General features: G+C 40.4%; 1 protein-coding gene across 11 annotated transcripts in view; it reads right to left on the reverse strand.

The window, feature by feature from the left end:
- Positions 1–14,654, reverse strand: part of SLC9A9 (solute carrier family 9 member A9) — a 654,466-nt gene that overhangs the window by 287,010 nt on the left and 352,802 nt on the right. For all 11 annotated transcript variants that reach the window (XM_049100054.1, XM_049100056.1, XM_049100057.1 and 8 more), the window contains 2 exons: positions 12,841–12,979; positions 8,057–8,162 (listed from right to left, as the gene is read on the reverse strand). In XM_049100054.1, coding sequence (XP_048956011.1) covers positions 8,057–8,162; positions 12,841–12,979 — 245 coding nt within the window. The remainder of the gene's footprint in view (positions 1–8,056; positions 8,163–12,840; positions 12,980–14,654) is intronic.

Genomic DNA, 14,654 nt, shown 5'->3' on the forward strand with positions numbered 1-14,654 from the left:
CGATGGAGATAAGAAGTAATAAGCCAACTTACTCATATGGAGCAGTCTCAACACATCCAGTAATAGTCATTTCATTTGGAAATCTTTCTTCCTTGTCTATTGTAAATAAGAAAGACTTTCCCAAGTTTCCTTTTCTGACTACGTACTCTACAAAAGCCTATCAAGAATTGACCTGATAAGCAGAACCTGAACTTCCAAGTGTCAACTCTTCCTTCTCATGACAATGTAATTAGGCCCTTGTCATTTGAGACCAATAGGAGAACATGCCTGAGTGATGGGATTGAGATGAATTAAGTGTTTATGTCATACCTGATATCTGTGTGTTGCATGCTTTTTTCAGACATCTTGGTCAGTTCCCTAGGAAATGGGCCACAACATCATACATTCTCACCCTACTACATTTAAAAAACTTTTCAGAGTTTCTTACTGTCTAGAATCAGACCAGAAAGTCCAAAAACATTACTTAATAATTAGACTTTTTTTCTTTCAGGTTTTTATGTGTTTATTTTCTTAGATAGGGTTCATTCTAAGATGAGTAAATAGCGAGCTATTCTATTTAACTTCTTGCATGAGAAACTGAGGGCCTCCCTCTCCTGCCTTTGCCTTGAATGGACATAAAATATGCCCCAGGAATCTAAAAATGGAAGCTGCCTTTATTACAGCAGTACCTGGAAGCAGAGAAATCATTAGACACGGTGTCAATGTTGCCATTAGAAATCTTACTCTTCGGGTGTTTAATGACAGTCCCTGAAAGTTTGCTTCTGGCAAAAACCTGACCCCCAAAGTCTCAGTGGGGAAACAGATTATAAAAATGAGTCTTCAAACAGCCTATGCAGCTGTGCTTTTTGGTTATCTTTATAAACTGAAAAGCGGCTTCGATGACAGGATTCAATTCCATTACAGATTATGCTATAAATAATACTGCTGAACTATTTTCAATATTCAATTTAAAATAAAAGCTCAGTAACCTAATGACTTCTAGAAAATAGAAGTCTGCACAAGAAAAATTCTATCTGATTAGAAATTAGGTATGCATGTGTACCAGGTGCCTCGTAGAGAGAATACCTTGGGGTCATGTATTTACTCAGAAGCCACATTTTGTACATGTACAATGTCCTTCTATTACAAAGTAATAAAATCCTCTTACTTTGTAGTAAAGAAAATTGAGATACCAATTGATAGGATGACTTATTCCCATCCCTCAGCAAGCAAGCCAAAGAGCCAGAACCCAGAGACATACCCCTAAAGTGGCTGATTTTGTAAGTAGGGCAGACCCATCCTTATACATTCTCTTTCTCTGCTCTCCTGGCATGTAAGAACTCCCTAAAGTCCATTTCTATCTCTACACCCTTATCGTCTAGAAAGACTCCTCACTTGCATTTGACATTTTGCCCAGTTCTCCCACATAAAAGTTTTCTCAAACCGCACTTGTATGTTTCCAACACCAGAGAATCAAACTTCTGGGTAATTGAAATGCCAGCCTTCATTTGCATGTCTAAAAGCCACTTGTTTCCATAAAACTAAGTTCTTCTATGTGACTATTGAACACTTGCAGGTGCAATTTCCAAGTGACTGGGACGAGGCGGTTGCAAATGTGGCCCTTGAAGTGAAAGATAATCAAAATAAATCAAATGATCATCATCAAATTAGTAAAACTGAACTGTGAAAGCAGAAGATGTGGTAATGAGCAAGCCCCCCCTCACACTGAAGTGTTCAGAACGAATCTTATAAGAAGCTGAATCAAAAATGATAATGAACACTGTGCAAACTGTCTTCAAAAGCTTGATCCTTTTGGTTTGCCTATCCCTGTGCATCTGGCATAAGAGGGTCCCAAGTGTCCTAGCCTAGAGGCTCCACTGCCTTTGAGCTTCTTTCCCCTTCTGTTCTGTCACCAAGTTATTTAGTTTCATTTGTGGAAATACATCATGGATTATTCCTTCCCTTGTACCGGTTAGGATTCTTGGTTTGCAAGCAATAAACACTAATTCTGGCTACTGTAATCAGAAAAGAATTTACTGGAGAGAAGAGTGATAGCTCTCAGAAAATATGCACAAAGGCAGCCCCAGGAATCTGTGTCAGGGGTAAATAGGGGGGGTCCAATAGGGCTTTGTTGTTGGAAAGAACAGGTGCCAACAGTCACACTTCCTTCTATATCCCTTCTAAAGGATCACATCCTAGGGAAAGAGTGTCTGACTGACCTTCCTTCTAAAGTCTTTTTCTCTTTGGCAGGGGAGGATGAGACACCTTGATCAACAAGATGGTATCTGATGGAGGAGGGACAGTTTCCTAAGCAACATCAGGATGCTATTACCTGTGAAAATAAGAATGATTGCTGGGCAGTCCAAATCAACATATGTCTACTATATTCCTCTCAACTAGGCTCTTGTTTCCTCAGGTCTACATGTTTCTTTTTTAGCTTAATAATTAGGGAAATGAAATTGCAGATTAATGTAATTTATGATACATTTTTTAGTTGAAGTATGAATCTGCCCTGGAATATCCTGACCAGTGGACATATATAATCTTCCATATATTATCAGGCACAGGGCACTCATTATCTTATAAAGCAGTCTTTTATTCAGATTTTGGAAATGTTTCCTCTTGTCAAGCTAAAATCATCCATTCTATTGCTCAAAAGATAATGAGCTCAGAATGCTTCAGCCATACTTCTGGTGCTGATAGAGCCCTGGAGGACCTGATAGTCTGATGCAACTTTGGCCTATCAATCCTGATTCTACACATCAGCTCGAGTTCTAGATTTCAGAACTACAGAGAGAATAAATCCAAACGCCTAGTGAAGTCTGCGTGCGTGTAAATAAACAGTAACCAGTTGGAAACTATAATGGAAAAGGTTTTGATTCATCATAATATCCTCAAATATAAAATAGTTAAAAAGTACTTAACATGAAATTTGTAGGTTGAATGTGAAGACAACTATAAAAATTTACTAAGGGCCATAAAAGATGACTTGAATAAATGGAGAGACATAACATATTCCTGGGTGGGAAGACTCAACATTGTAAAAACACCACTTCTCAAATTAATCTAAAAATTTAATGCAACTGCAATCATAATCTCAGTCATTTTCTGCTTGAAACCTAACAAAGTTATTTTCAAGTCCATCTGGAATAATAAATATGTGAGTACAGCAAAGAAGCTCTTGAAAATGGGCAAGGAAGGGTGAGGCATTGATCCACTGGATATTAAGATGAACAATGAAGCTTAAATGATTAAAACAGTGAAGACCAAAGTGGTGCAATAGAAAACCCAGAACATATATATATACGTTTATGTACCTATAGACATGGACATTATATTATAAATACATAGGTTATAGTTGAAGGGTGTTAGGACAAATGGAATGTATCTTCTAGGAAGATAATCAAGTTCCTGCTATCTCCTGTACTACATATCAAAACAAATTCCAGTTGGATTCATAAAACAAGACTCGTAAAAGAAAGTATGCATTATCATTAATAAACACTTAGGCTTTCTATGCAAAAATTAATAAAGCCTTGAGCTTTCTAAGGAGATAAAATTAACCACATAAACTTGAAAATGTCCATACTATCCCTTTCCCTTACTAAGCCAACAAAATGTAATATATTTAAGAGATAAAACCACAAATTGGAAAATATTTATAGCTTACATGGCAGCCAAAAGGTTAATTTTCTAAATAAATAAAAAGCTCCTAAAATTAATATGACAAACAAGCATCTCAGTAGGGAAAAGGAGTAGGACAGAAACAGGGAGTTCAGCAAAAGAGAAATAGAAATTGCCAATGACATGTCACTAGAATGCTTTCCTCAGAACAAATATAATAAATGTAAATCACAGGGGCACCTGGGTGGCTCAGTGGTTGAGCATCTGTTTTTGGCTCCGGTCGTGATCCCAGGGTCCTGGGATTGAGTCCTGCATTGGGCTCCCTACAGGCAGCCTGCTTCTTCCTCTGCCTAAGTCTCTGGCTTGCTCTCTCTGTGTCTCTCTCATGAATAAATAAATAAAATCTTTTAAAAAATAAATGTAAATCACAATGAAATAGAAATTGATTTCATATTAGCAGGGATGGGTACGATTTAGGGTAGTAAAGATATGAGTAAATGAGTTCTCTTTCATTATTTGTGGAAGTATAAAGGGTCACAAATTTTCTGGAGAACAATTTGGGTGAATTTTCCAAGGCATTAAAATGTTAGCCTTTCTATTCATCCGGCAATAGAAATGCATACATCAATCTAAAAGGATAACCAGGGGATCCCTGGGTGGCGCAGCGGTTTGGCGCCTGCCTTTGGCCCAGGGCGCGATCCTGGAGACTCGGGATCGAATCCCATGTCGGGCTCCCTGCATGGAGCCTGCTTCTCCCTCTGCCTATGTCTCTGCCTCTCTCTCTCTCTGTGACTATCATAAATAAATAAAAATTAAAAAAAAATAAAAGGATAACCATTGCAATCATATTAATAATACCGAAAACTATAAACAATCAAAAGGAGCATTGAGTAAATTGTGGCAAGTTGGTATGATATCATATTAGGCAGCCATTAAATAATACAGATGAAAAATGTTGTGAAAAAGTCATTATAAATCCTTGAGTGAAAAGAAGCAAGTTACTTAAAATTTAAGAAGTATGATTACATTCATACCTGCATGTACATATTTAGTGAAGTGTACGGATATGCATATAATTAGATGTATTCAGACAAATATTAACAATAGCGATTAATAGGTAATAAGAAAACAGGTGATTCCAATTCGATTTCCTTCTGTGAATTTACACTTCCTAAATTGTCTATGATGTTTACACATTACTTGGTCATAAGAAAAAACAAAAATTTGTTTCTTAAAACAGATGGACTTTGTTTAAAACAACAGAAATCCTTTTTTAAAAATAAAATCTTATGTGAAAACCCAATTCTTGGAATCAATAAAAGGGATAGTGTAGGGGTGGCAAGTTGAGAGCCCTGCTCACTTGGTGGGCATCCTTGAGCACCACTTTGAAATGTCAGGGCTCAGGGAATTCTGCTGAGAAACCAATGCATGTTGCCCCATCCCATCCCTCGGACCTACATGATGTGCTGTTCGTGAACCCGGACAGGCTCCATGATGCTGCTTCCCTCCATAACTACTCATAAATGGCTTAATAGTTTATTACACTTAGTTCTTTATAGTCATTGCCATGTATTCATTTGTTAAGGACTTTTTAAAATGTTTTCTAGATTTTAGGCTTCCAATACCTTGGTTTAGTTGTGGGTGGGTTAGAACTAAAAAGATTATATCATTACCAGACACACCCTTAGATAATTATGATTTGATACCATTCCCTCAGATTTCACTGAAGGTTGAAATGAGAAATGACTTTGCGAAGAGTGTATCTCCATCTTCCTTAAAGGTATTTTTTTTTTAAGATTTTATTTATTCATGAGAGACAGAGAGAGAAGCAGAGACATAGGCAGAGGGAGAAGCAGGCTCCTGTGGGGAGCCTGATGTGGGACTCCATCTGGGAGCCCTGGGATCACACCCTGAGCCACCTGGGTGTCCCCCTTAAAAGTATTACTAAATATAGTGTCCATAGTGTCCACTGCAGCATTCAAAGGTCCCTTATACGAGGATACATGTGATAAATTCCCCTAAAATTTTAGTGCCAGAAAAGAAGTTTGCCCATTTTTGTAAATAAGTATGATTTCCTTTTATAATGCTCTATTATTCCTATATAACTCATCATGTTTCCCTTTTGGCTTTGGCTGCCAGAAAGCTCAGAGCTATATTTATTGCCAAACCACAGCAACAAACAGCTGTCTAATTTTGCAGAAAAACTCTATCCCAAAGCACTTGAGTATTTACTCTCAACTAAATGGTCCCATGATATGCATGCCTCATGTTATGAGTTGTCTCAAATCCAATTTGGAAAGAAGCAAGGATTAGATAATAAACAAACAAATACATAAGTAATTTAGACTAAGCAGGCTTGGTATATGACAGTAGAAAATGCTTACACCTAGAGTTCGGTTTGTATCAAATGCCTATTAGACACATTGCTTACTCTGGAGTAGTGCTCTGGAGCGAGTGTGGCCCTTGGGTGCAGCCATGGGCTCTTGGGTCTGCTTCTGCGGCCCACACCTGTATTCACCTATCCCATGATGCTGGCTCTCTAGGGGTAGTCTGTGTGCCATCCAATAAGAATATCAGGTTGAAAGGGGTGGCAAAAGAGCAAGGTACAGGTAAACTAGCCATTTATACATGGACTGTAACCTTTAAATAGTTAATAAAACAAGATCTTGCTGAAACGGACCAGGAAATAAAAAGGCAATTTTCACACATAAAAATAAGCAGCTTTGAGGTACTGGGGTGTGTGTGTGCATGTGTGTGTGTGTGTGTTTATTACAATATTCAACATAGACTAAAAAATATCAGGTGAGTTAAGATACTTTTTTTACTTTTTTAGAAGGTCAAATATGTGTTCTTACTGTTAACATTACTTACATCATTTTACAAAACGATGAGGGCTGAAAAGGGCATGGAATATGGAGGAAAGGGAACCAAAATTATTTTGAATGGCTGATATAAATTTTATACCTTTATTTTTTAATTTAAGGGACACTGTTGTTCCTTTTCTCTGGAATGAATAAGCTCTTCAGCAACCTCCCTCATAACAAGAGAAGACACTACCATAACAGACATTGATTTAGATACAAGGGCCCATAGGGCGGGCTCTGACAATGTAGCTTTCATAAGTCTCCTAAGAACTGGCAGATGGCTTTCTGCATCAGCAACAGACGCCTTCAAAGCCTGTGGGAACAGGGTGGCCCCTGTGACTCTGCAGTAAGTTGGGTCAGCTGCCCAGAAGGACAGGTTATCATTACAAGAAAGATTTGCCATGCCTTTCACAGGAGAGCCAAACCAGTCTATGGGCATGTGGACCAGGCAGGCTCCTGAGACCCCAAATATCTTCCTCCTCATGAGGGCTTGCTTGATAGTCCACAAATGTAGTTTCATTCAAGGCAGCAACACTTGCTCCTCAAGAGTCTAGCTCTGGAATCAGATCTCCTAGTTTGAAATCCCAGCTCCACTACTTACTGTTGACCCAGTAACGAGTGTAGGCCCTAATTTTGAGTCTTAGGTCTGGGAATTAATAAGAATGTCCATGAGAGGCGGGAAGCTAGTGCTTGGCTCACGGTACTCTGTCAATATACGTCAACTTCTATTATTATTAATTATACTTAAAGTACCACCTAATAACATGTAAATACCCAGAGAGGAATACTTTGTTCCCAGTTAATAATTGAGGGGCGGAGGAGGCCAGTCTCACCGCTTGAATGTCAATTAAGATGACAGTAGTGAGCAGCAAGGGATCCAGGATTGAAACCTGGAAGGAGCAGGGAACTAGGCCAAAGGACAGAAGCAGCTTTGACATTTTGCTCAGAGCCACAGTGATTCTTCTAGGTGGAAAAGCACCCAATCGTTGCAGCTATCCAAGCGCAAATCCTCACTGTTGCAGAAAGGCAATCTAATTGCCGAATCCAGATCACAGGATCCCTTGGGACATCAGGGGCTGCCCCTTTCTCTATTAACTGATCCACCTCAGAGATTCTATATGTAGACTTCTTGTGGGAAGAGGTACTACACTGTAGCCCCGCCACATCAGCTCTTTGTTTCTTTGCAGACAAGGATTCTCCACACTGATGTGTGTGGAAATGTGCACACCCCAGAGAGGCTGCTTACCCGGGTGCTCGCCATTAGCAGCCAACGGCAAACCAGCACCCTTTTCTGCAAAGCAGCTGAGTAGACTTCCATTTATAAAGTCATCCATCACCTCTATAAATCAGTCATTTGTAGGTTTTAACATCCCCTCCCGCCCAGCCAGGAGAGAAGAGGAAATGTCATTCTGGAGACTTTCCCGTTAAGTTGTTGCGTACAGAATGGATGAATTATTGTGTTTTTCTCCTCAGGGTACCCAGGAAAGGCTGATTCAGACCCAACCCCGTAGAAGCGTCAGGGAGGGGAGCCTCTGGGAGCACACAGGCGCCTCACACACCCAGCCCGCTGTGCAGGAGGCAGCACTGACCTGTCAGGCCTGCGGCCTCAGCAGACAGGAAGGCGCTCCACGACAGGAGGAAAAACAGGCCTGTTTCCAGCATGGGGAACTCGCACAGTTTGGTAAATTTGGTCAAGTGACAAAGACAGGTTAAGGGAAACAACAAATGCTTTTACAGCTACCTCTCCTCCTTGGCTGAGGAAAATGAAATCTGGGTGAGATGGTTTTAGGGTAAGGGAACCGATTTTCAGACTGTCACTCTCATTGGGACTGCGCTGAAGGCCAGCTTGAGTTCCAGGCTTCGTTAGGGGGTCAGCACTCCACTAAAAATGCAAAGCTGTATTCAGGTCACAGAAAGGTGTCTTGCTAAGTAAGAAGATAGCATCGGCTCACTGTGGGTACGGAGCCTCTTGAATTTGGCCCTGGCCCTTGGGGCGTGTCCCCTCGGGGACTGCAGCACATCAGGAAAACAGAGCCATGGATGGAGAGCAGAGGCTCAGTGACTTGCTGCAAGTGCGTCAGCACCAAAGGAGGCCACTGCCCCCTGGGGAGTGAGAGTCTGTGGACAGATCACCTGAAAAGACTCCTCTCTTGAGGATGGAAATAGGATCAGGAGGGACATTTATGTTCAGTGATAGGGAAACTACTGGGGCCATCTTAGTATAAGTAGGATAGAGGACAGGTATATTATTTCTAGGTCAGGCAAGAAGCCCTTCGGGAGGCAATGGTTCATTTTGGCTGGGATGACACTTGGTCAATAGCCTATAAATTGCACAGAGAGCAAGAGAAGAGTGGTCTGATCCAAATCATGCAGAGAATGGGTTATGGGAAGATGATTAGGAATATGTGATCCATAGAAAAGGGTTACATTGCAACTGTGCCCACAGCTAGGGAAAAAAATGCCCTGACAAATGAGATGTCGTGTTGCATTTTTATGCTTCAAGACAAACATCTAAAAGAGATTGCACATTAAGAGATGGTTAGCAGAGGGGCGGGGAAGCAAAAAAGCATGACCCCTGGGGTGGAAGACCAAGATTGGAGTCTTGACTCTGCTGGTCACTGGCTGTGTGATTTCTGAGCAATGTATTAACCTCTCTGAGCCTCATTTCTATCCTGTGTGAATTGTCAATGAGCATAATACCTACTCACCCAGGTGTGGAGAATAAAATTAGATGAGGTATATTTAAAATGTCTTGCAAAATTTTAGAAAGCACAAAATGTCAAGAAGAGGCAGAGTGACTTCATGATTGGGAGTGTAGCCTCTGGAAGACAAATTCCACCTCACTGTATCAGCTTCAGCGTGTCCCTCGACCACTTTGTGCCTTGGTTTCCCTGTCTGAAAATGGGGATAAATCACACAACCTACCTCCTAGTTATATAAACCAGCTATGACATGTTAAGCACTCACAAGAGTGCTGGGCATGCAACAAGGAATATGCACGTTTTTCTCTTTTTGTGATTTAAATGAATTTGTTTCATAAACCATCTTTTCTGGAAATAGAGTCAGTAAGGATCTGGAAGCAATTATTTATCTGGAAGAAAACACAGGTTGCCCTTTGCCCCTTTTCAGCATTCCTTCTTATTACTGGGAGGGCAGGCTTTGTTTTTAGTGGGGTTTGTTCCTCTGAATTCCCTCTTCTACTTCGTTGTGGAGAAGGCTGAGGTGGACATAGGACATAGGACATAGGACATTCTTCTCTTTCAACCTTCTCCAGAAAGTAGGTTAGTTCTGGGTCAAGATCCAAGCTTGCATAGAGCTCACAGGCCTATACCCGGAGGAGCACCACCTCATCATGGACAAGGTGTCAAGGCTCAGTGTGGTGGAGGGAATGACTGTGCACCCATCTCCTTTGCAGCCTGAGTTTGTGAGAGGCAAGGCCAGCAGGTGCTACATGACAGCTCTTCCTCCTGAGACTGAACCCCTGTCTCTTCCATTTCTGCAGCATTTTTTCCAGATTTGTTCCAATCTCATGGCAGACTTCTAATCTCCAGGAATTTTTTCCCCTTTCCTTACCAACTTGTTTACTTATGTTTCCATACAGTCCGTTCATATTGAGCATAAGAGAGCTCCAATTTCAGCTTTTCCACCCAGTGCAGGCTCTGGAGTTTAAATCCACCCTGGGTTTAAATCCCAGCCCTGAGATGTCTCAGCTGTATGGCTTTAGACAAGTTGTTTAACCTTTATGTGTCAGTTTCTTTAGCTGTAAAATTGAGATAATAGCAGTATCTCCCTCTCAGTGTTTTTACAAAAGCTATATGAGAAAATCCATTAGCAAAATGCTAATGACAATGGCTGGCAAATGGTAAAGTTCTCTACAAACATTACAGTAATAATAATTGCGTTCACTCTTACTGATATGTGACCCAGAGTAGCAACTAAACCTCCTTGAGCCTCAGTTTCCTCATGTGCAGCGTGAGAATAATAATGGCCTATCTTACAGGGTTGATTCAAATGAAGAGATATATACAAAGGCCTTGACACATGTTAGACATTATGAAATGTTGCTATCATCATTACCATTACTTATGCAAAACAACATGTGGGCTCCATCATAATTCCACTTAATAATCAAGAGGCAATAGGGATCAGTGATCAAATGCATGGTCTGTTTCTTAGTTTCAATCTCCGGGTTTGAATTTTGGCTCTAATATTTACAGCTGTATGTCACTGGGTAATACCTTATCCTTTCTAAGCTTCAGGGTCCGATAAAAATAGTATCTATGTGACATGGTCATTGTGAGGGTCAGTGAGGTATAGCGTATAAAACAAATAGTGAGAGGCCTTAGGTATCGTAAGTACTGATATTAATCATTAGATTATTAATGTTATTTTTATTAGAGATCAGCCTTAGATTTCTGAGTTACATTATCTCTTTGTCAAAGGAGTTGACACTCTTTAGGGTTTCTAGGCCAAAATTTTGGAGTGGCCTTTGAGTCTCCCCTCTTCTAATCATTAAGTCCTAGAGATTCTTCTAAACTTTAGTCTCTTTGATGTTTCTTCCACAGCTCATCATCACAGTTTCTCTTGATTCTAATCCTTTTCTGACTCATCCTATGAACTAGTTCCTCATTTATTGTTTAAAAACTGGGCTTTCAGTATGTCACTCTCCTGAGCAGAAACCTTCAGTAGCTAATGGTAGACTACAGAAGGAAACTCAGACTCCTTTGAATAATACTCTAAGAGACTCCACAAGGTGAGTCCAACCCACCTGTGTCACCCCATCTTCCACTGCTCACCATTCCGAGCCCTCTGGTCCTCTCAGGCACATCGTCCATCTCTCATGCCAGCCCTATCCCCACACTTCAATGAATGCTGGTTTTCTCCTGAATCGCTTATCACATAGCTTTTGTCTATATCCTATCTATATTTCAGGCCAAGCCTACATCTCTCTCTGTATGTAAATATTGCTTTTTAAATTATTTTTCAGAATAATAAGACTAGTCAAGAGTCTATTGGACTATTTCAGAAACAATGGACTCATCCACATTTGAATGTTTAGAGTCCTAATAAGGTGGCTATGGGTTTAGCACCAATATTCTACACAACTCTTATTGTAGAGCTTGTCTTTCCAAGGTTGTTACTAATTGAAGGTCATATTTTATTTATCCTTTGACTCATATTAGAAATGCTTAGTAGGGACGCCTGGGTGGCTCAGCAGTTTAGCGCCTGCCTTCGGCCCAGGGCGTGATCCTAGAGTCCTGGGATCGAGTCCTACATGGGCTCCCTGTGTGGAGCCTGCTTCTCCCTCTGCCTGTGTCTCTGGCTCCCTTTCTCTCTGTGTCTCTCATGAATCAATCAATATATATAAATATATAATAAATATATATTTATATATTATTTATATATTTATATATTATTGTAATTATATATATTATATAATATATATATTTAAAAAGAAACCCTTAGTAGAACCTAGTGTTTTAGCAGCTGCTCAGTGAGTAGGGTTCACTGCGTCAGTCCCCATGAAAAAATATCCAACATTTTGCTTTCTTTAGTAGAGCCCTGACACATCTTGCACCTTCTCTTTTCCCCAAGGTCTTTTGTCCTTGATCCTTTGTTGTGCCTCTTTTTACGGCCTCTGTTAAGCCCTCACACTTGACATTGGCTTTCTGGCCTGCTTCCTCAACTCTGACCTATTTCTCCCCATCTGACTGTTCACTAGACAGCTCACTAGACCAGCCTCATTCCCTGGCTCAAATCCTCTAGGAACTCTACCATTCTTCCACCCCACTACTACAAAAGAGGGAATGGGATGACACAATTGCCCAGATATGGCAAACATGTCATTTCTGCCCTGCTTGTAGATCCCCTTCAGTAAAATCACTAAGGATGTTTGCTTAAACCCACAGTGATCTTTGGCTCAGCCAGTCCTATGAGCTAGTGATTGAAAGAAGTTTGAAAAGGAAGAAGAGAATACCTAGTAAATCACTCCCAGTCAATCTTGTCTTGTTCTTGACCTCAGATCATCTTCAGGTTCCCTCTTGACCCTAATACATCCAATCCTGATGCGCCATGCCCATCTATTTCCCTACATGGCAATTTTTCAGATTATTGCTATCTTAGGGTCAGACAGTAGCAGTAGTGCTAGAAAGGCCTTGGACAAGAAAGATCCTGGGCCCCTCTGCTGCTACCAAACTTATGCCTCAAAGATGACTTAGAACTAAGATGGCTCCAGTGGCATTGGATCACATTTGAATCAGACTGTTTAGCCATTTCTTGCTTGGCCTGGAAGTTGTCCATCCTCAGAAACATTCCAGGGACACTGACAGCTCTTAATAGTCCCCAGCTTTCCACACACATGCACAAAGGATATCAGTGCGGTGACAACAGCATATGCAGACCCCATTGCAAACGAGCCGGCGAAGATCCCCAGGAAATTCCCCACGGACTGGAAGAATGCTGCAGCATCAAATGCATTTGGATTCTCCTTGGGACTGTAAATGGATATAGAACTGAAAAGAAAAGATGGTGAAGGTTAATTAGTGACTTCTCTCTTACGGCCCAAATACCAGATGTCAGAAGTTAGCACCCACGTTTGAGGAGGGTACCTTCTATGAGGTTAGCTGCTGGTTGGAAGAGTTCAGGAGAAACAGATGAGGACAGGGAGAGGTAGAGAAAGTAGAGAGCTTTCCCTTTCCTTACAGCCCAATCCCATGGTATCCATATATTGTTGCCAGTCAGTAAACATTTTTATATTGGAAGGGTCATAAAGAATATTGTTTCTGAGCAAACTAGGCATTAAAACATGGTAGGTGTATAAGGAATCTGCTGAGGAGATAGATAACTGTGAATTATTTAGTGGCCATATGTCTTCAGTGCTGTTATATATTCACAAATGCTCCTGATAAAAAGTGCACTTTTATGGCCTGTGCACAAATGGGCAATACAAATCACAGCGTGCACAAAATATTCTGCTGTGATCTTGTCATAAACCACAAAGCATTCCTCCTCTCCAGTGTAACCCTTCAGAAACAGAGCCCAGACGATGCTTAGAGCATCACAGTATTAACCCCTGGGGAAAGACAAAACCCTCATTTTCCCACCGAAACAAATGGCAGCAGCTGCCCGAGGTTATCTTTTATACCCCAATTCTGGTGGCTGCTAACAGATTTATTTCTATAGAGAAAAAGCAATCCACCAATAGGCAGTCTGTTCACTTAAATATTTTTGAGGACACCACATTTGCTATTTTTTTAACCAGGCCCTCAAATCCCAGAATATTCATAAGAAGGACAAGGTACATCCTATTTTAGAAAATATGAACTCCGTATTGTAGCATTAAAATGAACAGATGTGCTAGAACCAGTAGCTTTGGGGAGATAAATGAAGTAACTTTTCAGTTGTTTTTTTTTTTTTTTAATAGTTTTTATTTTAAATATGAGGTCTTTAAAACCAATCAGGAAAATCAAGAGTTTTGTAATAAATTCTGGAAGAACTTTGTAGCAGTACAGAAAGCAAGAAGTATACTAGACACACTGACTTGAGATTAGATTGGATTTTACAGAGATGTAACGGAATCTTTTATGGTTTGGGTGATTAGAGCATGTTAACTACCTGATTTGACTTTTAGTATCTAGAGACCAGTTAAGGGGGTGGGGGAATGGATTCCAGCTCTTTTACAGGAAGATATGTGGCTTTAAAAAGGTAGTTTTAAATGTTCTTAGTTTTTCCCTGGATGTCTTTAAACCCCTAAAGTAGGCCAAACACTTCCACTTTGATCATTAATTGGATAAGGAAGATGAATGTGGATCTCAAATGGAGCCCTTGAAATGTATGCGAGAAAAGGATTGCCTTTGAAGTGTTTTCTTTTTGTAAAGTGTTGTGTTTTGCAGACAAAAATGGAAGAGCAAACCCATATTTAGATCCTTTGTACCTGACAGTCCTGAGAATGGGTGTATAACCCCATGGCCATTTTGACACTTGGTGCCCAATGCAAAGCTTAATGTGTGAGTTGACATTCAGTAGCATATTTCCTCATTCCAAAGAAGGAACAAGAGTGATGAAAAAACATTCTATTTGCATTCTGCTTTTCAAACAAAGAGTTCTGCATAGTAACACAGCCTGTGAATAATTCTGTTAATTGCTGAGGCCATCAATAGATCTGATCCATAGAAAGGTAGCTCCTCA

Source organism: Canis lupus, chromosome 23 (assembly GCF_003254725.2).
Source record: "Canis lupus dingo isolate Sandy chromosome 23, ASM325472v2, whole genome shotgun sequence".
NCBI lineage: Eukaryota > Metazoa > Chordata > Mammalia > Carnivora > Canidae > Canis > Canis lupus.